This window comes from Lissotriton vulgaris, chromosome 8 (genome assembly GCF_964263255.1).
Source record: "Lissotriton vulgaris chromosome 8, aLisVul1.2, whole genome shotgun sequence".
NCBI classification, from domain to species: domain Eukaryota; kingdom Metazoa; phylum Chordata; class Amphibia; order Caudata; family Salamandridae; genus Lissotriton; species Lissotriton vulgaris.
In genome coordinates, this window is record NC_141696.1 from 840,037,986 (window position 1) to 840,065,758 (window position 27,773).

At 45.2% G+C, this 27,773-nt stretch overlaps 1 protein-coding gene across 2 annotated transcripts in view; it reads right to left on the reverse strand.

The window, feature by feature from the left end:
- Nucleotides 1–27,773, reverse strand: part of ARHGEF7 (Rho guanine nucleotide exchange factor 7) — a 1,058,374-nt gene that overhangs the window by 669,309 nt on the left and 361,292 nt on the right. For both annotated transcript variants that reach the window (XM_086934741.1, XM_086934740.1), the window contains exons 7-8: nt 13,230–13,324; nt 12,503–12,598 (exon numbers count right to left, since the gene is read on the reverse strand). In XM_086934741.1, the coding sequence (XP_086790867.1) occupies nt 12,503–12,598; nt 13,230–13,324 (191 nt within the window). The remainder of the gene's footprint in view (nt 1–12,502; nt 12,599–13,229; nt 13,325–27,773) is intronic.

Genomic DNA, 27,773 nt, shown 5'->3' on the forward strand with positions numbered 1-27,773 from the left:
ATGGGTGACATTGGCATGCATGGTAGCTAAGCGTAATATTGCCCAGTCATGGGGAGCGAGCCAGCCACCCCGAATTGAGAAGTGGCTGGAGGACCTGGATTGGTGCATGTTCAGGGAACGACCAGTGTATGTGGCGACGGGGTGTCCTGAGAAGTGGGGGAAGGATTGGAAGGCTTGGAACCAATACCGTGGAGATGTCTGTGTACCGACGATACGCCCCGAGGGGGTGGAGGCGCACGTGTCCCCTTGTTCCAATTTCACTATTTTGTAACATTTATTTTTGATGTATGGAATGCAGAGAGGAACCTTGCCAAGAGTTTCTATTGTCACCTGATGTATTTTCATTGTTGTTTTATTAATAAAAAAAATCTTTAAAAAAAAACAAAGGGCCCGGTCTCCTGAAGCCGCCCATTTGATGAAAGCGAGCACCAGGCTTAAAAATGAAGTGCAAAACCCTTGTAAGTTTTCGCTGCGCACAAAAAGCGCCGGCCTGTTAAAGCCGCTGCATTTCTTGAAAGAAGAGGATAACGAAAGCTCTACATTGCCGCTTCTCCAGTGTTTAAAATAAAACGTACTTACCTGTAACTTCAGTTATCCAGTTTTGGTATCTTTCATAGATACATATGCTTAGAATCATCCCCGCCGAAGAGGTGGGAGTTTCGCAGCATAATAAAACATATACATAATAGTCATAAAAAACATTATACAATAGGTTACTATGGACAGCAAAGTCACTACATTAGCCTATCTTAGTCCTTTTGTAAAAAGAACCAAATTAGCAATACAGCCAATCAGGCTGCAGCACCCTCTTAGAACCCTCCACAGAGGCAAACCCACAGATTTTCGTAGCACAAGTGACAGTAAGTATGCAATAGCAATAAGGTAAGACTCTCCGGGGAGGAGGGTGGGTCGCATGTAAATCTATGAAATATACCAATACTGGATAACTGAAGTTACAGGTAAGTAACTTGTTTTCTTATCCAGTATTGGGGTATCTTTCAGACATTCACATTCTTAGAATCAGAATAATTAGAGTAAATAATCCTTAGTTGCATAGCGGATGGTGGGTATCATAAGAAGAACAATAGATACCTCGTAAAAACCAATACAGCAATTCCCTACAACATTCAACCCTAATACATATGCGTCAATATATATATATATATATATATATATATATATATATATATATATATATATATATATATATATCCGAAGAGCTGCTGACACAGATTGGATGCAACGACAAAGTCCCAGCCAGCACCAAAAAAGCAGACACGAGCCCAAAGTGAGTGCAAAAAGCTTGTAGCGTTTATTCCTTCAAAGAGTCCGCCATAACGCGTTTCACCACCGAAGTGGCTTGATCATATATATATATATATATATATATATATATATATATATATATATATATATATATATATACATCTATATATTTGAGAAACACAGTCTGAAAACCAGAAAGCAACAATACACCATATGTACGTCAACATGTAACAATATAATCACCTCCTTACAGAGGCTTACCTTATATAAAAAGGTTTCACAACACAGCTTGACCCACTGCTGATTCAGCTTCTGTTGCCAGATCAAGACATTAATGCTGTGTAAAAGTGTGCACATTTTTCCAAGTCGCAGCATGGAAAATCTTCTCCAAAGGTACTACAGCAAACAAAGCAGTAGATGAGGACACTGACATTGTGGAGTGGGCCTTGAGTTTCAAAGATAAAGGATGTCCAGCTATAGAATGGCAGAATTGGATAGTAGATGCAATCCACCTTGCAATAGTGGATTTTGTCACAGCTGTTCCTGGCTTTTGACCACCATTGGAAATAAACAATTGATCAGACGTTCTGATGGACATAGTATGTGAAATATAGAATTTCAGACACCTTTTAACATTCAAGGTATGCAAAGACTTCTCAGGAGAGGATGACGCATTTGGAAAGAAAGAACGCAGTATAACAGGTTCATTAAGATGGAATGTAGAGGGAACCATCGGAATAAACATTGAATTAGTTCTGAGGAGGACAAAATCATTGGTGAATTTCAAATAAGGTTGTTTGATAGTGAAAGCCTGGATTTCACTGACTTTCTGAGCAGAGGCGAGTGCCATTAAAAGTGTCTTTTTCCAGAAAAGGTACAAGAGGTCAGCCTTGTGAACAAGGCTCAAATGGATGCTTCATGAGCTGTTGTAACACTAGATTAAGTCTCCATTCTGGAGGAGAAGCTCTGTTGAGTGGAAAAGTTCGGAAAAGCACCTTTAGAAATTGTTTGATCAAGCGATTAGAGCAAAGGAATGCACCTCCTGCAGAACATCTGTAGGTCGAGATGGCCGCTAAATGTAACTTGACCGGCGTAAACATAAGACCAGGCTTAGATATGATAGAAGATAAGGCAGAACTTTATCTGGAGAACATCTTAAAGGATGTATATCTTTGTCACTGCACCAAGAACAGAATCGCTTCCATTTCAGAGCATAAGTTTTTAAAGTAGGAGCTCTTGCCCTAGCAAGAATATCTCTACTATCCTGAGGTAAGTTTATCTCCTTTAATTCTGTGAATCAGGAAACCATGCATGAAAATGCAATTCGACTGGACTAGGATGAAGAATCTGGCCCTTGCTCATTCATAACAGGGTCGGAAGTGCTGGAAGGCGGTACGGTCTGCTTTTGGACAGTAGGTGAAGCTCAGTGAACCAATGCTGACGCGGCCACCGCGGCGCAATGAGAATCATGCAGCATGGTTCCATTTTGAGCTTGCGTAGAAGTCTTGGGAGCAACGGAAAGGGGGGAAATGTGTAAACAAAGATCCCGGTCCATCTCATCATGAAGGAGTTACCCCACGAACCCTTCTCCGGCTCCCAAATGGCAAAGAATGGGCACTTCCGATTGCTTTTGGAGGTAAAGAGATTCAGATTTGGTGTGCCCACATCCAAAGAATTTTTTCCACCACTGATTGATCCAACTCCTATTCGTGACACCACTTTTAAGTCCTGCTTAGAGTGTCTGATAGAGTATTGTGAATTCCCGGCAAATGTTCCACCTTTATCATGATGTGTGAGAAAGCAGCCGTTCCAAAATGCTTTGAGCTTCTTGAGACAGTAGGTGTGAACGGGTACCTCCTTGCTTAAGCAATGCATGCAAGTGGTGTTGACGGTTCAGATGAGAACTGTTGACCCTTGAAGCCTTGGGAGAATAGACTGCAATGCCAGGAAAATGGCTCAAAGCTCTATGAAATTGATATGCATTTTTGCCATTGTAGCTGACCACTTTCCTCATATGCAAAGATCTTGGAGGTGTGCGCCCCACCCTTCTAGGGAGGCGGCATCTGTAGTGAGGATGAACTCCGCCACAGAAGGAAGAAAAGTGAGCCTGATTGAGACAATCTTGGATCGCATCCGCCAAAGCAGCGCTTCCCGCATAATTGGAGTTCTTCTCACTATGTCGTCGAACCACCCTGAGATTTGTAGCCATTGACTGTCTAGCTCCTCTTGGATCAATATCATCCTTAGACGGGTGTTAGGTACCAACCGAATTGCTGAGGATAGTATTCCCAGGAATGATTTGATGATTCTCATTGAAGCGGGACCGTCTTTTTTGGAGGTCTGATGCCAGAGAAACCAGACATGATTGCCTTTCTTTGGACAAGAATGCCATGTCTTGGATAGTATCCAAGACTGCTCTTAGAAATTGAATCCTTTGAGAAGGACAAAGAGCTGATTTTTGAATGTTGAGGGACAGCCCCAGAGATTGAAATAGTTGAAGGCATATGGACGCTGCTCGAGAAGCCTGCAGAAAAGAAGGAGCCTTTAGTAGGCAATCGTCCAGATACGGAAAAAAGTTGTTTTCCTTGCAGTCTGAGATGAGCTGCCACCGGGGCCAGGAATTTCGTAAAGACTCTCTGTGTAGAACGTAGGCCGAAGGGGAGGACCTTGAATTGAAAATGAGCACCTGCCACAGTGAAACAAAAGAATTTCCGCTGTTTGGGGTGAATGGGGATGTGGAAGTATGCATCCTGGAGACCCAATGTTGTCATGAAATCTGCAAGGTCCAGAAGCTGAAGGATTTCTTGAAGTGTGACCATGCGAAAGGATTTATTTTGAATATATTTGTTTAGCTTCCTTAAATCCAGGATAGGCCTCCATTCCCCTGACTTTTTCTTTATTAGAAAAAAGTGGGAATACAACCCGTTCCCCACCTGAGAGCGGGAGACTCTTTCTATCGCTCCATTCGAGAGCATGGTTTTTGCTTCTTTCCTGAGAAGAGAAAGATGTGGAGGAAGTTTCTTTAACAGTGGGTGAGGAGGAGGGATAGTGACAAATTCCAGGGTGTGCCCAAATTTGATAATGTCCAAGACCCACTTGTATGTATATTTGCATTTGTTGAAGTGTCTGGATACATTTGGAATTCTGTAAATAAGTTGTGGTAGAGATGCTGCAGGTGCTAAGAAGTCGTCACTGTTTTCTAGCAGAATCTCTGCCTTGAGGCTGTCGTCTTCTATTCTGATGTCTATAAGCGGCAGCTGGAGGGTTCCTGGAGGACTGCTGCTTTGCTGCTGTTGATAGTTATATATTCCCCGATTACCCTGGCATTGGTATTTCTGATAGCCACCATGAAAGGAATACGATCCTCTACCTCTAGAACCCCGAAAAGGAGTCTTTCTATATTGCAAGGTGCCAAGGGCTCTGGTAGTGTCAGTATCTTATTTGATGTCTTGCAGAGCCTCATCTTTATGTTTTCCGAATAACATATCACCATCGAATGGCATGCCCAAAATCTTCGTTTGGGCTTCGGGGCCAAAGGCAGTAGATTTCAACCATTCCTGACGTCTGAGGGCTGCTGCTCCAGCCAATTGACGAAAACCCAAGGAGGCTAGATCCATAGAAATTAAATTATTTCGAACGCAGCTCTTACTCCTTCAAGGAAAATCTTCCTTGCCTCTTGCTTCTTGTCATCAGGTAAGTATTCAAGATATGGGGCATTGTCCGACCATAGCTGGCGGTCGTATCTCCCTAAAATCGCCAGAGAGTTTGTAGCACAAACGGAAGCACCGGCCATGGTGGTGAAAAGCTTACCAATGTTATCAAGGCGCCTCCTATCCTTATCTGGTGCAGCTGTAACAGGAATGGATGGATTCCGAGACTTACGTTGAGCAGCCTATGAAATAACGGAATCCGATCTAGGATGTCCGGACAGGCAAGCTGGAGCATTATCTGGTATTTTGTATTTCTTATCGATTCTGAAAAGAATCACAGGCACTGAAAATGGATTCTTCATTATTTTTGTTCCTTCTTCCCAGATATGATCAATTATGGGGATAGAACGGACGGACTTCCTACTCTGGTCCTTAAAATCCATCTGTTTGCTTCAGATATACCAGAAGATGAAACCAGGTTGCTGCCCTCTCCACAATCGCATGAAAATCTCCAATATCTTCAGGAGGGGAATCCACTGGCTGAGGAACTGGTGAAGACAGCATAGGAATAAGGTATTTATCCTATTCATCCACAGTAGGGGGTGAATTTGGTAATGCCCCATCCTCTGCAACAGCATCATCATCATCATCCTCCTGGACGCAATGTAGCGCAGGTAAAACCTCCTGAGGTTTATTGATAGGGGCAGAAGGACCTGCAATCTGTAAAACTGGAGGAGTAGGAAGGTGAGTTGGAACAGGCACTGCTGGTGGAAAAAGTGTATTATAATCCCTTATCATAGCTGTGAAGTCTTGCATTAAGGCCATAGGCATTTGTACCATAGGTTTGTGCTGAAATTAAGTCTCTTGAGGACCCCGCAGAGACATACAAGGCTCATAGTATTCTTCTTCATCGTCGTCCTCCTGATATTTGATCCGGAGTTAGGACGGGTTACGTGCTGGACTAAAAAGGTGATCATCTGACTCCTCTAGATAGTGACTAGGAGGCAAAGGTGAAATATGAGAGACATTCTGATAATAGCTTCTTGAAGATTGGAAGGGAGATGACAATTTTGATGTCAAAACTGGCGTAATCTGTAAAGATGCAGGTCTTTTACGCTTTAGCATCGACGAAATATACATAGACGGTGAGTCAGTACCAGCTGAAATAGCCATATCAGAAGCTACCGTCGACATCGTCGACGGAAATACCATCGTCGACTATGTCATAGTCGAAGCTGCTGCTGTCGTCGACGGTGGACTTGTCGACAGGAGTTGTATCGTTGTCGACGAGTCATCGCGACGGCGGAAGCGTCGACGGCAAGTTCCCCATCGACGACGAGGTAGGCCTCAATGAGAAATGGGTAGTAGTCGTTGGTATCGTCGACGGCGATGCCATTGTCTATGGAGCATTCGTCAATGACTGGATGTTCTTCGTCGATTACAAAAAAGCACTCACCGGCTGAGGAGATTTCGTCGTAGACGGTGCTTTTTTCGACGTCGATGGCATCCTGACAGACTCCGATCTGACTTTTTTGCTGCTTTGAGGCAGTTTTCACAGACATCTTACCTTTTCTCACAAGATTTCACCTCAGAAGAGAATGAAAGCTTCTCTTTTCTAGAGGAAGAGTGACCAGTCTCAAAGTGAGGCTTTTTCAAGGTCTTACTCTGTCTCTCAGGAGGATCATCCGATCTATCCCTATTCTTGGTTAGAGGGGTGGACACCTGAGGACTAACACTGCCATCATCTCCTGAAACAACATAAGATGTAGCCTTCAACTTCTCCAGCCAAACCAGTAATCTTCCTTCTCTGTCTTTCAAAGTCTTGGCAGGGGAGGTTCTACAAATCCTGCAGTCTTTAACCTTGTGTGCTGGATAAAGACAGTAAATAAATTCCTTGTGGGGGATCTTCAAAATGTTATCTCTTCTTCCCACATGAAGAAAAAGGTAAAAATAAGTTTTTCTTGGAAGAATCAGACATAGCTACTCACAAAGTTCAACCAAAGGTGAAGAAAATTGAGCAGAGCTCAGGGAGCTTCCCTGTCACACGACGCCCGGTAGAAAATCTAAGGATTTGCCTCTCTGTGGAGGGTTCTAAGAGGGTGCTGCAGCCGGATTGGCAGGGTTCCACATTTGGTTATTTTTATAAAAGGACAAAGATAGGCTAATGTAGTGACTTTGTTTTCCATAGTAGCCTATTGTATAATGTTTTTATGACTATTATCTATATGTTTTATTATACCGCAACACTCCCACCTCGTTGGCGGGGATGATTCTAAGCAGGTGAATCTATGAAAGATACCCCAATACTGGATATAAAAGCAAACACAAGCAGTGACGATGGGAGGCAGTGTGTGCGGATGGCTCTGGGAAGATTAAGTGTGGGCAACAATGACAAGAGGGTGGGGGAGTGAGTGATGAGGCAACAGATGGCCAGAGCTGGGCAACCAGAAGAAACAATCGGCGAAGTCTGCTTGGAGGGTTCCAAGCACCAAGAGGCAGGACAGATGGACACTATTCACCAACGCAGCGCTTAATTTGTAAACAAATAAGTGCCCTGACCCTTCTCGGACGGTCAGTGCAGCCTGCATCCCCCATACCCTGCCAGCGCTGCCACTGACAGTACCAACATAACACCTAGCCATTGCACTCCTACTAGTGTGACAATTCAGACTATTTCAGACCACACAGAGCTATAATAATGGCATGAGAGGCTGGTATTATTTATTTTCAATGTATATTGACTTAATAAACACGGTTGCTGTGTTCATCTCAAAATTAAAAAGACAGCACCAACATGTGGTGGACTGTTACTAGAGCCAGTGCGGACAATTAAGTGTTGGTGCCAAGCACCAGAAACCACCAGCACAAATTAAGCACGGCACCAATCAGAGTAAAGAAATTTCAAACAAAGACCAACCAACCAACCAAAAGTGCTGGGCATGTTGAAAGCCCATAGATTAATACAGCATGCCTCACAAAGCAGCACATGCACTGCCAAGTTTCGACCTTAAAAAAGGGGAGAAATGGGCACTGAATTGCAGGATAGACTGGACAAATCTGACCTGCTAGTAAAAAGAAAAAACGGCAGGTCAGATGCGTCACTACAACACAGAACTGTTGAGGTGCACTCCAACTGAACTCACAACCAGACTGATTTATATAAACTGATTGCATAAAAGACACCAACCAGTCCAACTATTTCTTTCCTGCCATATTTAACATATGGAATGGGCCTTCTCTCTCCTTGACAATGTGAGACCAATTAATTGCTACTTGTTCCCAAGCTCATCCCCACCCCCTTGCGTAGCATTTGCCACTGAACCCCTTCAATGCACAAAGAACCTTAAAATAGTTTGACAGGAACCATCCCCTGACATTCAAAAGCGGATATATCACATCAACAAGACCTTTACAGGGTGAGGTATCAGTTTAACAGACATATATAATATTATATATACATACACACCACCTTCAGACTATTACATTATTCTGAAATTTTGGCTAGCATCATCGAAGCTCAAAGTGGGCTATTCTTTTGAATGCTGTATGTATACCTACAGCTTTTACTTGTATCTTTACTGTCAGAGAAGGAATTAGGGAGAAGTCCCAGTAAAGAATGTGCACCGATGATCATGGAGAACGCTTTTACTCCACTGGGACTGTTTGCAGTAGTTCTAAGGTCTCTGCTCTATACGGCGTGCATGCGCTGTCTTGAACCGAGACATGCTGTATCTGTTTTGGAGGCTCACAGTCTCCAATAGGCTTCCCCTTTGCCGGCACAGTCACTCCACTTTACACTCTCCCCATGTGTTATGGGCATGCATAAGTCATGCCACTTCAGGTGTTTAGCCCTCCCGAGCACACCACCTAACTTCTTTAAAAACATACGCAGTGTCCCTTTCATCCATCAAAGGATTTTAGCCATGCTGTACAGCATGGCTAAATTATAACAAATTAGCCAACGGCACAGCCGGTCGTTTCCTTTTGTAGACACGCCTATCACACATGCATGCACCTACAAAATGACACCCATTTTTTTGCTGTTGATTTGCGGGTCTGAGTTGCATTAGCAGATAACCAGGTAAGAAAATGTGAGAAGGCTTTTTTTAAGTGTAAGTGGGGAAACAATACTGAGGGTACAGGTGTGGGAGCAACATGGAAGGTACAGGTGGGGGGGGAGCAATGCAGGGGCATGGGGAGTCCAAGCAACAATGACACAGAAGGATGGTGCAGGTGGGTGAGGCAACAGGAAGGCAGAAGCAACATGGAGGGAGTGGATCATAAACAACAGAGGAGATCGCAATGGGAAGTGGGGGAGAAGCAAATGGGTGAGAACTCAACATGGGTGTACACGGTAGTGAACACAACATGGAAAGGGCAGTGAAAAATACATGGGGGACAGAGAGCAACACAAGTGCAGGGGGAGAAGTTTACACAAGGAGCTGGAAAATACATGCACTCTTGTGGAATGATTTACCAAAAAAATGAAGAAGTGCTTGAAAATAAAGCAACAAAAACATTGAAGCCAACCAATCAAAAAAGATTTTAAAGAGGCGTATTTCATTGGAGGGACAAAACACAAGGCTGATAAGCTTGGACAAGAATAAGAAGCCAATCACTGTCCGGCATTTCAACCAATGGTAAGCAATGGACAGGCTCAAAGTCCCTATATGTTCTTGGTAAGCCCACACAGTATGTCTTTTGTAACAAGACAGCTCAGCTATCTGGTAGGCTCGGCCTTGTGAAGTATTGCCTGCCAAGAAAAGCAGGCAACTAGCACTTGTTAATCATTTAAAGGTCTTTAGCAGAAAGGGAGCTAGGATCATATATTCACAGCTGATGCAAATGAATTTTTTAAAATTAGGCTACACTAACATTAGTAAGCTATCAATGACACCTAAACAGCACGAAATTAGTCACTCTCTGGTGCAAATAGACCATTCCAGGGCATTCTTTTACATCTTATTTAGAACAACCTTCAATATATCAAAGTATGAGTAACTATAATAATAAAGAGGTTTACTCAGCCATACATGCTTGGGGCACAAAAAGTATGTACACATTACCTCAAAGTGAGTGACAGAAATGATATAGTGTAGAACGGGGATTTCAAGACACTAGACTGCCTCAATGAGACTACTGCTGGGAGGGGATGGGGAAGAGAGTTGGCGAGTCAGAGCCTGAACCTTTGATATTTTGGTTCAGGATTACAAGTTGGAGATACTTTCGAATGGTGGGGTTAATTAAGCGCACTGCAACCATCTTGTGCCAAAAAAAAAAGCAATAGAATGGCTGGACCAGAATTTGAATGCGCCGGTCTTCAATCCTTTGAAGAGAGCTGGTCACTTTTCTGCTGGAGGCTGTTGATAGCTGTACTGAAAATACATGTGTGAATTAACAGCAAGTTTTTAAACTGCATTTCTAGCATCTACCAGGAGCCAAAGTCTTGCTCGCACAGTATTTTTGTCAGGACTATTCATAAAAATGTAGGTAGCCTGGCACAGGCTTATGTGCTTTTTGAAGAGATTCAATTGAGTATTATTAAAACCCTCAATATAGAGAATACACAAATGCGATAATAATTTCAGCCATTTATTCACAGCTCAACCTACTCCCTATAATTAGTACTACCGCAAGGAATGGAATAAAGAGCATTCTTCTGTATATAAGGATGAGAGCAGAGGTTTTCACTTCTTTTTGCAGAGTGGTGGGGAGCTGCAGCTACATGTGCCTTCATAAGAACGCGAAGGTGCCAGCTCTGAGAGGTATAACCAATGCTTTCCAATACCAATTGATCAGGGTGCTAAGTCTGCATTTCACCTAACTGCACAAGAGAATGACAGTTTCCTTCTGCTCAAAAGAAGTTAGATACAAGCAGCATACCCTGACGAGTAAGATGCTTGTGAAAGTCTCATCTAATGCCATCCCACACCATTCCTTGAATCTAGAGAAGCAGGTTTTTAGGTCTTCCTACAATGAGGATCTACAGTGATCCGGAGTGAAAGCCACATGTACTCTTCCTAATGTTCGGAAAAAAGACCTTATCTATACTGCTATAATAAAGGAAGAACTTTGCACCTTTGTGGCTGGTAAACTCGGGAACCATAGCGCCAATCCACACACCCGATACATCATTGTAATTGTCAGGGTGTGCAGATGGACATAGGCTATATAAATAAAAAAATATATACTTTATTTTAAAAATTGACGATAAAAAAAAAGTAGTCCCTTGCAAGTAGCGCCGGCCGCGACCTGTGTGGTGACATCAGGAGCGCGATGAGGAGCGGCGTGCAGGGGCGGAAGAGGAGAGGAGGACATGGCGCCGGGGAGGAGCAGTGACGAACGGCGGAATGGCAGTGAGGACCGGCGGACAGGCGGGTGGAGCGGTAAGCGGCGGAGTGGTGAAATGAGGAGCGCGGGGGAGGAGCGGCGGCTGAGGTAAGGCTCCGGGCAGGCGGGGGTCGGGGCAGGCAGGGGCCCGAGCTGCTTGACAATGTCAGGGCGGGCGGGGGGCCGGGCTGCTGCACAATGTCGGGGCGGGCGGGGATCCGGGAAGCCTGATTGCTCGCGGGGGACGGGGCGGGCAGGGGCCCGAGCTGCTTGACAATGTCGGGGCGGGCGGGGGTCCGGGAAGCCTGATTGCTCCCGGACAAGGTCGGGACGGGCTGCTAGTATGTTAATAATGGTAGAATAAAACCTTAACTAACATGAAAAATACTGGAACTTTTAAGGACACCATTCTATCAGCATTCAGATTAGAAAGAGAGAGAGGTGGGTGGGGGGAGGGGGTCATATGTCCATGCATATGTCCAAAACTAGTGCATGGACATGGTAGGGCACCTAAATTACACAGTACCATAAACCACACTTTGCCTATAATATTCTCTGCACCAAATGTCCTTCATCAGAGGAGTCCAAAGAAGCTATCTAGGCAGTTACATGCTGTGGTCTCTCTTGATTCATTCGGTCTAGAAGGTCACGGCTACGTAGAAGAGTGTGAATTGTTCAGATCACATCCATCTCCAACAGCTTTCCCAATAATGGTTGCTTTACTGTGCAATAAAGGGTACCTGCAACGCTATGGCCAGAGGGGCTGGCACCTCTTCTGTTACAGAATAGGCAATTAAGATTCAGAACAAAGAATGCTAGTAGAATGATAGAGTTATGCCATTTTGTCACCTGAAACAATGGTGGGTGGAATATAATCTAATCCAGAACTAGAGAATGAGTAAGGATGGTGCGATCTCCTGTCTTGTACATATAAAACAATTAAATAATTTTCCTGAGCACCTTTTCCATTTAAAAAACTGGAGTGCTTTTACGACACTGTACAAGTTACACACAAAGAACATTTACAACAAATGCCAGCAGCACAATAACAGTTGTCAGTCTAAACTTAACATTGCTGTTCGACTGAGAAACTGATTTCGCTGTGGAAGCAAGGCCCATTTCCACATCACTGAACTGACAAGTGTAAGAAACAGCTTATGCAAATAATAAAAAAAACGATTTGGTACGAGATTAATTTTGCAAACTATCTTGGACAACTGTGGACTCAAGTAATGAAAATGTTTTTTTAAACTTACTTTGTGCATTCTTCTAAGGATTGAACGAGCATCTGCTGAAAGGAGCAGATCTCCTCTAAATTTCCAACCAAGTAGGACGTGTTTGTGACATTCAACCTGGAATTAATAAAATTAAAAAAAAACCACAAATTACTTGGGTTTCTCTTATGGAGCGAATAAAGGAAGGAAGCCAAATACATCTCATAAATTAGTCAAATCTAGGCCTGGGCTAAAGTCAATTTATGCCAATGTAATCTGTGTAATTTTAGGACATTTTGCATTACAACTGTAACTTGAAATTCACAAAATGACATCATTACAGCACTTTGTGCAATTACTCGCTATCCGTGAATGGCTGTAATGCAATGTAAAAAGTTACAAAAAAAGCACAACACAAAAAAACAGCAGTAGTTCGCAGTGACATTCCTTAAAAATATCCTTAAGCCACCAAATTGACACAATGATGTATTTCGCACTAAAATATAGCGCAAAATGACGGTTCTCAAATTTGCGTGAGCAGCAACAGTCCATTCCCACTCTTAATACACAGCTAACCCTGAAATCACTCACTGACTGCATCTTTGCCCTTGACCCCTTTATCGCGCTGCCTTATATCTATCTTTGCACTATAAACGTACCATGTGCATACTTACTAAACAACTGCAAGCAAAATGAATTGCTGAACCTTTACTGAGCTCTTTGCACCAGCCTGTCATTGAAACAACAGGGTAGAATTATTCAAACTTACTTTTCACTGACTTGCAAAGGCCGCAAGAAACTTGAAAGCATTGTCTGGATTTCTTTGAAATATTCATTTTCAGTTTCCAAAATATTTTGTAGCACCTGAAACACAAAATTGTCAATTTAAGGTTGAGCAGCAACAAAATTTAACATTTGGTCTACTATTTACAACCATAACTATGACCTTAGCTTGCTAAATATACTAAACTGCACAGGTAAGATGGATCAATTGCATAGACAAAATGACTCAGTAGATGCTCTCTAAATCTAGCCACTTCTTTAGCCTTTAAATTACCAATGTGCTTGGTATGCTGGGTAAAAAGGAGATTATAACAACCCATTCTTGGGAAGCGTACCAACATTTCCATTCATACACCCCTGAAGGATAAACGTACATCAGTTTTACTCCGATACAGTTAGCCAGTTAAAAAGGTGAAAGTAACCAAAAAACGAATCAAAGACTGTGATTGGCTGTTTGCATCAGAAAGTGGTTTAGACTGCACGGGCATTTAAAGTCTAGTACAAGCCACTCCCCTTCATTTATCACATTTTACTAAAAGACAGCGAGGAAACACTAAAAGATGGGCAGTGGGTTAGGCCAAATAGGGTTCAAAACATGATAAAAATAACAGATTTAAATAGTCTTTATTGATTTTTATATGTATAATACATACATAAGGACAGTTAATGAATTCAATTAAATAAAAGACAGAAATAGATTGACATTAATGGCATATCATTGTAACAGTTGAGCCTGAGAAGCACAGTAGAAATGGGTACAGAAGAGAAGATGGGAGGGGTACATACAGTGCACAGCATTCACATTAATATTATCACATTTTTCAGGTGGCAAACAGAATATATAAGAGTTGGTACATTAATACAGTACCGCCAGAGTGGCTAAATTAACTTTAGATAAGATCCATTGAGTTTGCTTAGGAAACATCTTCAGGTTGTTTTGTACCGACAGTGGAACAAACAGTCGACACGTAAATTAGTCAGCGAGGTCATTACCATAAGCGAGTGGATAAAGATCAGACAATCAATTTAACTGAATTTGGATATTGCAAGTCAGTCAAAAAGCAGCTTTATTTCGTTTATCACAACAATAAAGCATAGAATAAAATTTGTAACAAACACCCTTTAAAAACATAATTTTCAGTAAAACTTTTAAATATTACCAATTCTAAAACAAACCCTAAGTAGGTCCACTCCCTGCATTTATTCATTATCTGCTTTCAATAAGAGTGTTTCCACTTGGGTCATGAATTTTACTCCACGACAAATTAAGATATTGGAAGAGCCTCCCATCCAGCTTGTTATGGACTGACTGCAGGTACGAATTTGTAAGTCCTTAAAAGGTGCAATTAGTAGCTTCCTTCGTTCTACTTTTAAAGGGTCACAAACGCACATCAAATGACATATTGATTCCTTACGAATTTTCAGCTTGTTGTTTCCTTTTCCAGGTAGGGACAAATCCTTCATATTGTAGTCGCCCAATCTGTATGCCGTGAATCTCTTTTTTAAAGATAGCCGAAAATGTGCCACTAAGTAGGGTTGCGGTTTTAGTGTAGTATAGGAGTTTATTACCGCCCATGCGTGGCGTCGTTTGGTCAATCTACTTTTGCCTTCTAAAATCGACGGTTTCTTGGCCGTGGCGTTGCACGCTTTATTAAATGTTGGAAGTCATAAGTGTGGAGAAACCAAGGGCAGGTTCGTCTAGGGACATACAAGTCCGACATAGTGAGAGGTAAAAGGGTTGATGGACGTTCAGCATCAAGCGAGTCTCACATGGGTTTGTGAAACGGACACCGGGGAGAGCATTGTAGGGAGATATTATCCGCCCCTCTCAGAAATGTGAGCCATTCACGCCACATATGGCATGAAACTATGTTGAATTTCTTCCAGACGGTGAGAACCAGTTTACAAGCAACGGTTAGAATTAGGTCTAGGAGAGCTTCATCTGCCTTGTTCTTTATTTGAGGGTCTAGCTGTCCAAGGAGTATATATACGAATGTGCCTGTGGGAGGAACACCTAAGGTGAATTTGATGAATGCAAGTATGTTACCCCAGAAATTTTGGAGGTTGGGGCAGTAAAGAAGCATGTGTGTTAAACCACCCATGTGAACATTACAGCCTGCAATTGGGATATTGTGTGAGGTTACGTTTGTGGAGTCTTTCTGGTGTCCAGTAACATCTATGAATGATCATGTATTTGTTTGAGATAACATCAGTGATATCTTATTTGAAAATATGGATCTGTAAATGCGTACCCATTCAAATATTACGTTGCTTCAGCTGGTTCTGCTTCCCATTTCTGCTCATTACGAATTTTACCTCTGTGGGATTTAGGCTGGAGTAACTTATATACTTTGAATACAAAATGTCCCACTTTGTATAGTTTTTTTATGAGAGCTGGGAGTGAGGGGTTATTTTTTTAGTGCTGGGTATTTCGATACCCGGACTCAATCTCATAAATGTATAAAAATCCAGGTTGTCTAGCCTGAAACAAAACTGTAAAGTGGAAAAGAAGAGTGGGAGGTTGCCTTCAAAGATATTTTTGATCAAGCTTATTCCTTTTTTCGACCATTCTGGCTTCGTCAGAAGCGGTCGCTCCCTTCTGCCCCTGCTCGATCCTGCATCTTACTGCCTGGTATCGTTAGCGCTACGCTGCTGCCCTGTATCAGCGCTTGTCCGTGCCTGCGAAATTATTTATTTATTATCTCCTCGTGCCCATCTGATTAATCGACTGTGCCTGCATTATTTAACTTTATTCAGAGTGCCTGTGTTGACTGTGCCTGCATTATTTAACTTTATTCAGAGTGCCTGTGTTGTGCTGTTGAGTTGACTTTGCCTCATCATTTGTTTAAATACTGCTGTGTTGCCCACCGCGTAGATTATCAATTTCACTTTCCCCCAACCCGGTCTGCTCTCCCGTTCTCGGCGCCATTTGCACTGTTGTTGTTGTTTTGCCCGGAGTCCGCCCCCTCCACCACGCACCCGCCTCCCAGCTGATCCTCCCTCGCCCCTCCCCTTCCACTGTCCATAAATGTCAGGGGCCTCGTCGCGCAGCGTCCACGCGCAGCGGTCGCGCCCCAGTCGCGCCGAAGGTGCGCCAAAGGTAAGCCCGTCTACGCCCGTCCGCGCCAAGCCCGCGCCCAGCGCCAGACCCCCTGGCCCCCGCTCCACCCATCTCTCCCGCATTACATACGACGCCTCCACCCTCTAAGCCCTAAATCCCGGCCGCCTCCCTAACTGCGCCCAAGCCGCTCCTGGACACACCCATGGACCCTTCACATGCAACTCCTGCAAGTACGACGGCACCAAGACCAACTCCACATCCACGAACACCAAACAGAGATCTGACACCAACCACCTAAAATGCATCCTACTCAACACCCGCTCAGTCCATAGACACGCCATCGACCTTTGGAATTTACTAGACACCATCTCTCCGGACGTCGCCTTCCTAACAGAAACATGGATGAACGCCTCCTCAGCCCCAGACATCACCATTGCCATCCCAGAAGGCTACAAGATCATCCGTAAGGACCGCACCAAGAAAACAGGAGGAGGCATCGCCATTGTCCATAAGAATTCCATCCGAATCTCAACCAGCTCAGACGTCAACCTCGCTAGCGCCGAACACCTCCACTTCCAGATCCACACCGACCCCAAGACCACACTCAGAGGCACCCTCCTCTACAGGCCACCGGGACCCCGTGCACAATTCAGTGATGACATCACTGACTTTATCACACCACACGCCCTCCCCTCCAAGGACTACATTCTACGGGGAGACCTCAATTTTCACCTGGAAAAGAGCAACGACAGCAACGCCACCACCCTTCTGGACAATCTCGCCAACCTTGGACTCAAACAACTTGTTAACACCCCCACTCACTACGCAGGTCACACACTCGACCCCATCTTCACCTCAAGCAAACATATCTCCTTCAGTCACACCACAGCTCTCCATTGGACGGACCACAGCTGTGTTCACTTTGTCTACAAAAAGACCACATCCCACAACCATCCTCAACCTACTCTGCGAAGAAACTGGAACAAAATCACCATCGACCAGATCTCCTCATCGCTTCTTCAAAACCCCCCTGCCCTCTCTTCGAACCCCAACCAAGCAGCCATTAACCTCACCCAATGGCTAACCAACAGCGCCGACAACCTAGCACCTTTGAAAAAACGTCAAATTAAACGAGACTGCAAAAACGCTTCCTGGTTCAACGATGATCTTAAGAAATCCAAGAAACTGTCGCTCCCTTGAGAAGGCCTGGAAAAAAGACCCAAACACCAGCACCAAGGACGCCTTCAAAAACGCCACCCGCACACACCACCAACTGATCCGGACTGCCAAGAAAGCTGCACTTAAAGAACGACTAGACAACAACGCCCACAACAGCAAGGAATTATTCAACATCGTCAAAGAGTTTACCAACCCCTCAGCCAACTCCAACGACATCACTCCCTCTCAAACCCTTTGCGATTCCCTAACTTCGTTCTTCCACAACAAAATCGCAGACATCCACAACAGCTTCGACAACCAACCCGGAGACCAACCCTCCCAACCTTCTGCCATACCCTCACACCCCTTGAACATCCTCAATGACTTGAACCCTATCTCCACTGAGGACACCATCCGCCTGATGAATTCCATTCACTCGGGATCCCCCACAGACCCATGCCCTCACCATATCTTCAACAAAGCAGACTCCATCATAGCACCACACCTCCGAGACGTCATCAACTGCTCCCTTAACTCCGCCACCTTCCCGGAAAGCTGGAAACACGCCGAACTCAGCGCCCTTCTGAAAAAACCCACAGCTGACCCCACCGAACTCAAAAACTACCGCCCCATTTCGCTCCTACCATTCCCGGCCAAAGTCATTGAGAAAGCTGTCAACAACCAGCTCGCCGCCTTCCTCGAAACAAACAAATCCCTCGACTCCTCACAGTCCGGCTTCCGAGCCAAACACAGCACTGAAACCGCACTCATGGCAGCAACAGACGACATTCGAACTCTACTGGACAATGGAGACACAGTCGCCCTCATCCTCCTTGACCTCTCCGCAGCCTTCGACACAGTCTGTCATAACACCCTCCTACAACGCCTCAGAAACATAGGAATACAAGGAAAAGCACTGGAATGGATCACCTCGTTTCTTACCGGAAGAACTCAGAGAGTCCGCCTTCCACCATTCAAGTCAGAGGCCACTGAAGTCATCTGCGGCGTGCCACAAGGATCCTCACTCAGCCCCACCCTCTTCAACGTATACATGAGCCCCCTCGCAACCATCGCACGCCAACACAACCTCAACATCATCTCCTACGCTGATGACACTCAACTGATCCTCTCACTCACCAAAGACCCGAACACCGCCAAAACCAACCGACATGAAGGGATGAAAGAAGTAGCCGAATGGATGAAGCACAGCCATCTGAAACTGAACTCTGACAAAACAGAAGTCCTTATCTTAGGTACCTCCCCCTCCGCCTGGGATGACTCTTGGTGGCCAGAGGCCCTTGGAAAAGCACCCATCCCGACGGACCACGCACGGAACCTGGGCGTCATCCTGGACTCCACACTCTCGATGAACAGACAAGTCAACGCCGTTTCATCATCTTGCTTCAACATTCTTCGCATGCTCAAAAAAACATTTCGCTGGATCCCCACTGAAACTAGAAAAACGGTCACCCACGCACTGGTCACGAGCCGCCTGGACTACGGCAACACCCTATACGCCGGTACCACCGCAAAACTTCAGAAAAAAACTCATCCAGAACGCATCAGCCAGACTCATACTAGACATCCCGCTTAAAGACCACATTTCTAGTCACCTGAAAAACCTCCACTGGCTCCCCGTCAATAAGAGGATAACATTCCGCCTCCTAACCCACGCACACAAAGCTCTCTACGAACTCGGACCCGAATGCCTCAACACACGACTTTCATTCTACACCCCCTCCCGCCAGCTACGCTCCTCCAACCAAGCCCTTGCTGCTGTACCTCGCATCAACAAAACCACCATGGGAGGAAGATCCTTCTCCTACCTGGCAGCTAAAACCTGGAACTCACTTCCCACTCACCTTCGCCTCACTCAAAACCACCTAGCATTCAGAAAGCAACTTAAAACTTGGATATTGGACAAGTAATTCCCCACCCTTCCTCAAGCGCCTTGAGACCCTCTGGGTATGTAGCGCGCTATATAAATTATTTGACTTGACTTGACTTGACAGTACGGGTTGACCATCGAGTTTAATTTTAGGATTGAGCCAAATGGTTGACAAATTAGAATTACCAATCTTTATTTTTTCACGCGGGATTGCAACCGTTGGAGACTGAGAATTTTACTTTTTCTAGTGCGTGACAGAGTATATGAGTGTTACCGCTCGATAACCTGTTCTTCAGGAATCCTACCTGTGAGGGATGAATGAGTTTAAAATTGTATTTTTGGAGTCTAGTTGAGAGTATCATAGGGTAGATTTTGCAGTCCAGATTAATTAATGAGACTGGTCTGTAATTTTTTGGGAGCAGGGGGTCTTCTTCTTGGAGATCACAGTAATGATGGACTCCACAGGAGGACCTGTGACTTGTCCTGAGTTGGCGAAGTGGGTAAAGCGGTTTTCTAAATGCAGGATAATTGTTAAAAAGAAGGCTTTAAATAAATGTACAGTATAACTGTCCAGGCCAGGGGCCTTGCCCGTTTTTAGTTTGTTGTTAACACTGGCTACTTCTTCCTTCGTTATTGGTCCTTTAATCTGAACTATTTTCTCCTACGTTAAGTTTGGGCAAATTGGCCTTCTCTAGATATGCTCAACAAACTCCCCTACCTCTTTCAACTGGCTAGAGAGATGTGCGACCGTCTGGCTGTTTGCTGTTCCCACATTCCACAAGTATTAAATTCCCCTTTAGTGAACACAGTGAATATTGAACCATTACTCAGACCGGAACACTTAACATGAATCCTAAATGTTTCGATTTTTCGGAAAATTAAGATCATGTTTTCCATGGACAAAATTAGGATGAACCTCGCACTCATGGGCATATGGGCAACCATCCTGTAGATGAATTGGCTTGGGACGGTGCTTTGTTTTTAATGCGTCTTTTTGTTGGTAGTGGATGTCAGATGAATTCATACTTTATCAACATTTGCCTGGGGAAAAAACAATTCCCATTACTTTACAAAAGTATTTTTAAAACTTCATTCACATTGGCACGGTGCACCTAGATGGCACAGGCAGCAGGGATATGTCTCATCTTGGGATTTGTGTAGCCTCCTTCCACCTACAGCCTTTACTCAATTTCAAGCACAAAGACTTGTAGTTATTGACAAAGGCAGTATGTGTATTCTTAGAAGTAATTAGCTGCGCTTTTAAGTACTCTCTACCAAATTTATCTTCAGATTTTTCTACACAGTAATTGTCCATAGAGCATTTTGCACCTGGTGTAAAGTAGACATCACTAAATAATCTTTTATATGATTTTTTTTAAAACATTTTTTAACATTTTTGTGAAGAGGCATCTGAAATAGTTAGCCCACATCAGTCACCCAAACCAATCCCGCATCACCACATACACCATCAACAGCCATAACAGCACAGAAATCCCCTGTGGGGACCAGGAACTGGTTATTTCTTTACTGGTAATATTCGGGAGACAATGGCTCTATGTGATCTAACTGCTTAAAGGTAGTGCCAACGCTGCAAAAAAATTTTAAATACTTGACGCCCCACTTAAATTCCCCCCAAAGCATCAGAGATGAAAAATAAAATTTCAATTCATTACCATTTTATTTTTCATCCCCATCTTGACTAAAGCATCAGAACAGGGAGGGCCTGCTGAGTGGCAGCAGTAGGGAGGAGCGTGGGCTGTATGTCCACTGTTTAAGGTATGCATGTCTATTTGGCTAGCAGTCTTGCGAACAGACAGCCACAAAATGTGCACTTTAAACATCTTTAACCTAGCGGTATTGAGACAGCCGGGTTAGAGCACGTGCAGGCCTCCTGAGCGCAGAGTGAGGCCGCTCCTTCCAATCATTGCGCTGCTCTCATGCTGCATGAGAGCAGCTCCACGATTGGCCAAGGGAGTTTTCTGGTTGCAGGGAAAGAAAGAAAAGGTCTGGTGCAAAGTGTTCAATTTATTATTTGATTTGCGCTTGCACACACCTCCCCGGAGTGGCCAGCTATCACTGGCCTTATTGTTATGCATTATTAATTCTGCACAGATACAGTTGGAACATTTATGTAGACCAGTTTCATGAAATAAACATTTCCCTCAGTGTGTAGCTTACATGTCAGACCAATTGCAATAAGACATTAAAAAAGTACCACATATGGTCTGCCATAGGAGAACAGTTTAGTCAAGTGAGGATGATCCGAGGGCGAGTTTTGCAGGCAAGTGCAGATGTGCAGCAGGTAGTCAGCAGTGTTTCTAACATCGACCTTACAAGGAGAACCTCACACTTTCCCTCTTGTGCGGTGGCACTGCTTTAAAGTTGTTGTGAACGTATCTAGGACCCTAATTAAATATTCCCGATTTATGCACTTATGTGGTTATAAGAAAACAGTTACTTACCTGTAACTTTGGTTCCCCAGTATGGGTAACTTTCATAGATTCCCATGCTTTGTATCATTCCCCGTCGTCGGAATGGGAGTCTCGGTAATAAAAAATACCATAGTAGTAGGTACAAAAGAGAAAAGGCCTAGGCCTCATTCCCTTTTGTAGCATATCAGTCTCTTTTTGTAAAAGAGACCAAACTTAAGGCCTCAGCCAATCAGAAGAGCCTCACCCCTGGAACCTTCCTGAAGGAACCTCAGAGCCTCAGATTTTCGTAGCCGTTGTGTGCTAGACACCCTACTTGCTGAAGGCTGAGCTTTTCCCGGGGAGGTGGGTGGGCGCATGGGAATCTATGAAAGTTACCAATACTGGGGAACCAAAGTTACAGGTAAGCAACTTGTTTTCTTGCCCCAGTATTGGAACTTTCATAGATTACTGCTTGCTATTCTGATACAAAGCATGGGAAACACCATAAACACATTTCGCAAATAAGTACCTTATAACATTATAAATGAAAGTACAAAATGTGTTACCAATGGAAGGTGGGATAGAAAGGAAAGCTCACCAATCACTTGAAGAGGTTCCTCAGGACAGCCTGGCCCACCGCCGCCTCATCCTGCTGCAATGACTCTAAGCAGTAATGCTTAGTGAAGGTGTGTACGCTGCTCCAGGTAGCAGCTCTGCAAATGTCCTTTATATGTACCCCCGCAAAGAGAGCTGTTGAGGACGCCACTGATCTCATTGAGTGAGCACGGATCCTTCCCACCAGAGGTTTTCCTGCCATGTTGTGGCAATGCAGAATAGCACTCAAAATCCATCTTGAGATCCCCTGTTTGGACAGAGGGAGACCTTTGCTTGGACCACCAAAGGCAATGAACAATTGCGAAGTCTTTCTAAATTCCTTGGTACGGTCTATGTAGAATTTTAGACATCGTTGTAACTCTAGAGTGTGCAAAGTCTTCTCCGCTGGAGTGACTGGGTTTGGAAAAAATGTCTTTAGAATCACTGGTTCATTTAAGTGAAAGTCTATAGGAACTTTAGGAATGAATCTTGGGTTCGTCCGCAAGATGACCGTGTTCCTTTTGAACTGTAATAACGGCTCTTGGATGGTAAGGGCCTGCAACTCCCCTACTCGCCTTGCCGAGGTGAGGGCTAAGAGTAGAGCCAATTTCCATGACAAGTATTTCAGGTCTGAGCGGTGAATCGGCTTAAATGGTTCCTTCATTAGTTGAGCCAAGACCAAGTTTAGATGCCAAGTTGGAGGAGGAGGTCTCACTGGTGGATAGACCCTGAACAGGCCTTTGAGGAATTGCTTGATAATTCTTGAAGACCATAATGAAGGACCAGAGTCAGATCTCCTGAATCGTGAAATTGCCGCCAAATGGACCTTGATCGTAGAATGGGTCAGATTAGACTTTGCTAGCGAGAGCAGATAAGGCAGAAGTTGATGAGGTTTCGAAGTAAAAGGATCAACTTTTTCCTTTTTACACCAAATACAGAACTTTTTCCATTTTAATCTGTATGTCTTGTTTGTTGAAGGTGCTCTTGCCTGGGAAAGGATGTCCTTGATCTCTTTGGAAAGAGGGACATTCATGAATTCGCGCTGGTCAGGAGCCATGCAGTCAGGTGTAACGATCTTGGGTCTGCATGCCAAACCTGTCCTCCGGACATTGTCAGAAGATCCGGAACTTCCTCCAGCAGCAACGGAGGAACTAGCGACAGCAGATGCAGCTCCGTGTACCAAAATTGTCTCGGCCATGCCGGGGCTATAAGGATAATTTTGCATGGTTCAGTCTTCATTTTCCTGATGAGGCGTGGAATCAGGGGAATTGGTGGAAACGCGTAAATAAACCTCCCCATCCAGGCTATCGATAGGGCATTGCCCAATGAGCCCTGATGGTGGAACCTGCTGGCGTATGTCCGGCATTTCTTGTTGGTTGGCGTCGCAAACAGGTCCACCTCCGGCGTGCCCCATGTCTGAAATAGTAGATCCAGAACCTGCTGTTTTAGTTCCCACTCGTGACTGACTGAGGCTAACCTGCTCAGTCTGTCGGCGCCTTCGTTCAGCACTCCTGGTAAGTGCTCCGCCTTTAGTGAAATTCTTTGAAGAATTGCCCATTCCAATCTCTGCTGAGCTTCTCGCGACAAGAGGAGTGATCTCGTTCCTCCTTCCTTGTTCACATAATGCATAGCTGTGGTGTTGCCTGTCCTGACTAGCACTTGTGAATCCTGAAGTCGCGGAAGAAAGGCTTGAAGAGCTAGCTTGATCGCTCTCAGCTCCAACAGATTGATATGCAGTTTTTGCTCGCGAGGAGACCAATGGCCGCTGATCTGCAGATCCTGCATCACTGCTCCCCATCCCTCCAGTGACGCATCCGTCGTTAGTATTTGAGGTGATGATACGGTTGCGAAGGATAGACCTTGGCACAAATTGTCTTGATGTGACCACCAAATCACTGCCTCTCATCTCTCGAGTGACAACCACCTTGTCCTCGAACGACCCGTGCACTTGTTTCCATTGGAGGTCCAGTTGTTCCTGCAGGGGACGCATCCGCAGTGCGGGATTAGGGGAATACATGATGACATCACCCCTAGCAGCGACTTGTAACTGCGTACAGAAAGACACAGTTTTTCTCGAAGGTTTCGTGCTAATCTTTGTAGTTTCTCTATCCTCTCTTGAGTAGGAAACGCCCTCGAGAGCCTTGAATCTAACACCGCTCCTAGAAACCGTGCTCTTCTTGAGGGCATCAGCGTGGATTTTTCTCCGTTCAAAGTGAGCCCCAGATTTTGGAACAGATTGGTGCAAGCCTGCACTGCATCCTGTGCTATCTTTCTGGATGGGGCCTTCAGTAACCAATCGTCCAGATAAGGGAAAACCTGGAAATGGTTTCTCCGCAGAAATGCAGCCACCGGTGCCAGCACCTTCGTGAAAATCCTTGGGGCAGAGCGAAGACCGAACGGTAGAACTCTGAACTGAAAATGGCTCTTGGCTACTGTGAAGCTTTGGAACCTTCTGTGTGCTGGGTGAATTGGGACATGGAAGTACGCATCCTCCAGATCGAGTGTGGGCGTGAAATCCCCCGGGCTGATCATCTTCAATATGTCCTGTAGGGATACCATCCGGAAGGATAGGGAGACGAGATAGGTATTTAGCTCCCTGAGGTCCAATATGGGGCGCCATTTTTCCAGCATTTTCCTCACCAGGAAGAACCTGGAATAGAACCCCTAGCCTTGTTGTTTAGAGGGGACCGGCTCGATCGCCCCTTTGCGGAGCATTTGTTGTACTTCGAGCCTTAGGAGACGCAGATGTTTCGATGGAATGGCTGCCGGGAGCCTGTGTGGAGGGACTTCCACAAATTCCAAAGTATGTCCTCGTTTTATGATGTTTATCACCCAACGGTCTGATGTTATTTTGGACCAATTTTGAAGGAATTTTGACACCCTGGCTCCAACTGATGATTTCCTGGAGGAGGGAACAGTAGGCAGAGCCAGGAGGCCGCTATTGGCGTTTGGACGTGTCCTGTCCACGGGCAGCCTGGCTGCCCTTGTTGTAGGGCCTCGAGTAACCTGAAGATTGGCCCTGTCTTTACTGGTAAGACTGGCGATTTTGGTGGTATCCTTAGCTGTTAGAGGAATAGCGTTGTTGCTGGTGCTGGTATGAACCTCTATAACCACCTCCTCTGCCTCTTGAACCTCTGAAGGGAGATTTGCGATACTGGAGGGTTCCAAGCGACCTGGCCGTTTGTGTCCTTCTTGATCTCTTGAAGAGTATCCTCTATTAATTTCCCGAATAGGGCGTCGCCATCGAAGGGTAGATCAAGGACCTTGTTTTGAATTTCCGGTCTAAACCAAGTTGCTTTCAGCCATCCTTGGCGTCGCAACCCTGCCGCTCCTGCCAACGCCCAAAAGGATGTCGTGACAATGTCCATGGCACAGTCTATAATTTCCATAGAGACTGCCTCACTCTCTTGTAAAGTCTTTTGCGCTTCCGCCACTGACTCCGGTGCTCGAGATATGGAGCTATGTCACACCATAACTGGCGATCATATCGTCCTAATATCGCTAAACCATTTGCGGCACGGATTAGCAGGCTTGCCATTGATGAAAACCTCTCGCCTGTGTTATCAAGACGTCATCCATCCTTGTCAGGAGGGGCCGTTAAGGGAGCAGAGGGGTTCCTAGACTTCCTCTGTGCTGCCTGCGAGATGACAGAGTCAGGCTTCGGATGGCCCGTTAGCGCTGCAGGTCCATCATCTGGTGCTTTATACTTTTTATCCAGACGCGGTAGTACAGGGACCACCGTCACTGGGTTTTTCATAGCTTTCAAACCTTCCTCCCATAAATGATCCACAATTGGAATCGACCTTGTTGTTTTGCGGTGTGTTTCTTTAAAATCATATAAGAAACAGTCCGTGGTTTGAGCGGGCATTACAAGTTTAAATCTCCCAGCTGCACGTTCCATCAGCTGGTGAAAATTGCCAATGTCAACAGGAGGTGAATCCACCAAGTCTGGATGAGGCGAAGCTTGGTCTGGGATGATGTATTCATCATATTCATCCTCATCATGATCCGACTCTTGGTCACCATTGGATGAGTCATCGTCATCATCCTTATCCGGGTCATCAGCTGGCTCTGACGGAGCCTGAGGCACCGGCCGCTGAGGTTGATGCGGCGTTTGTATCGGAAGTTCAGGAGGGACTACAGATGAGGGGTTCCTCACTGGCGTCGAAGGAGCCAACTTACGTGGCGATGGTCTCTCTGCTTTTGACTTATAGTCCTGCAGCATCTTGTGGAGATCATGCAGGAATGTTGTAGGAACCGAAACCATGCCCTGTGGCTCATAGCTTTTAGAGTGGGCCATTTGGTGATATTCTCCTTCCTCCTGGTCATATGCCCCTTCTGAATCTGTCTCTTGACTTTTGATTAGCAGCTGAGACGGGCTATTGGCATAGTCATAAGTATCATGTCCGTCTTCCTCAGATTCTCCCTGGTCCAGCAACAAAGTTGGCGGTAAAGAGGTCACCCTTCTCGGAGATGTCATCTCAGGAGTGATTCTAGTTAAAGAAACCGTCACTCGTCTCTCCGTAGCCAGTATCGTCGAAGGTTCCGCCGGAGATATTCTCGTCGACGATATTGGAATGACAGATGTCGTCGTCGACACCACCGTCGACGAGCCCGCCGACGTAGTAGAAATTGTCGTCGTCGTCGATGCACTTGACGACACCACCGTCGTCGTCACTACCGTCGACGATAAGGGTTTTCTCGTCGACGATGTTGATGAAGCAGTAGACGGTGTCTTCGTCGACGATGTCGTCGGCACAATCCCCGTCGACGCTGCCGTCGACGATACCTTCTTCGACGACGACGACGAAGCTTTCGTCGACGAACCTCCCGCCGACGAGCCCGTCGACGGGACCAACAGGATTTTAGGCTTAATTTTCTTCGTCGACGGAACCACCGCCGTAGAGGACTTAGAACTCCTCTCTGAAGAATGCCAATACAAGAATGTGAAGAGGGTTTCTTGAAGGCTGGGTCTGTCTTCTCACCCATAGCAGGCGAAACCAGTTCTGCCTTATCCTCCCCATTGCGGTGGGGGGAACCTCCTGAACCCCGGCTATCAGACTCTCTGGGGGTCTTTTTAGTAGCTTTTGAGGGGCGCCCAACTGAGGAAGATGGGGAACCTCTACCCCTTTTCACTGACCTTTTTGAGTAAGCAAATGAAGACGATCATCACTGGAAACTCCATGTTTCCTCTCCTTCTGCCTCTGTAGCCATGTAAGCAGTCTTCCAGCACGATCTCTCAAGGTCTTGGTGGAGAGAGTGCGGCAAATTTTGCAGTCCTCTGCCTTGTGATCAGGATAAAGGCAGTAAATACAATCCTTGTGTTTGTCTTCCACAAACAGCCTTTTCTTCCCACAGGTGGAACAGGGCTTGAAAAGGGCTTTCCTTTTCTCAACTTCAGCCATCCTGAAGAAAAGG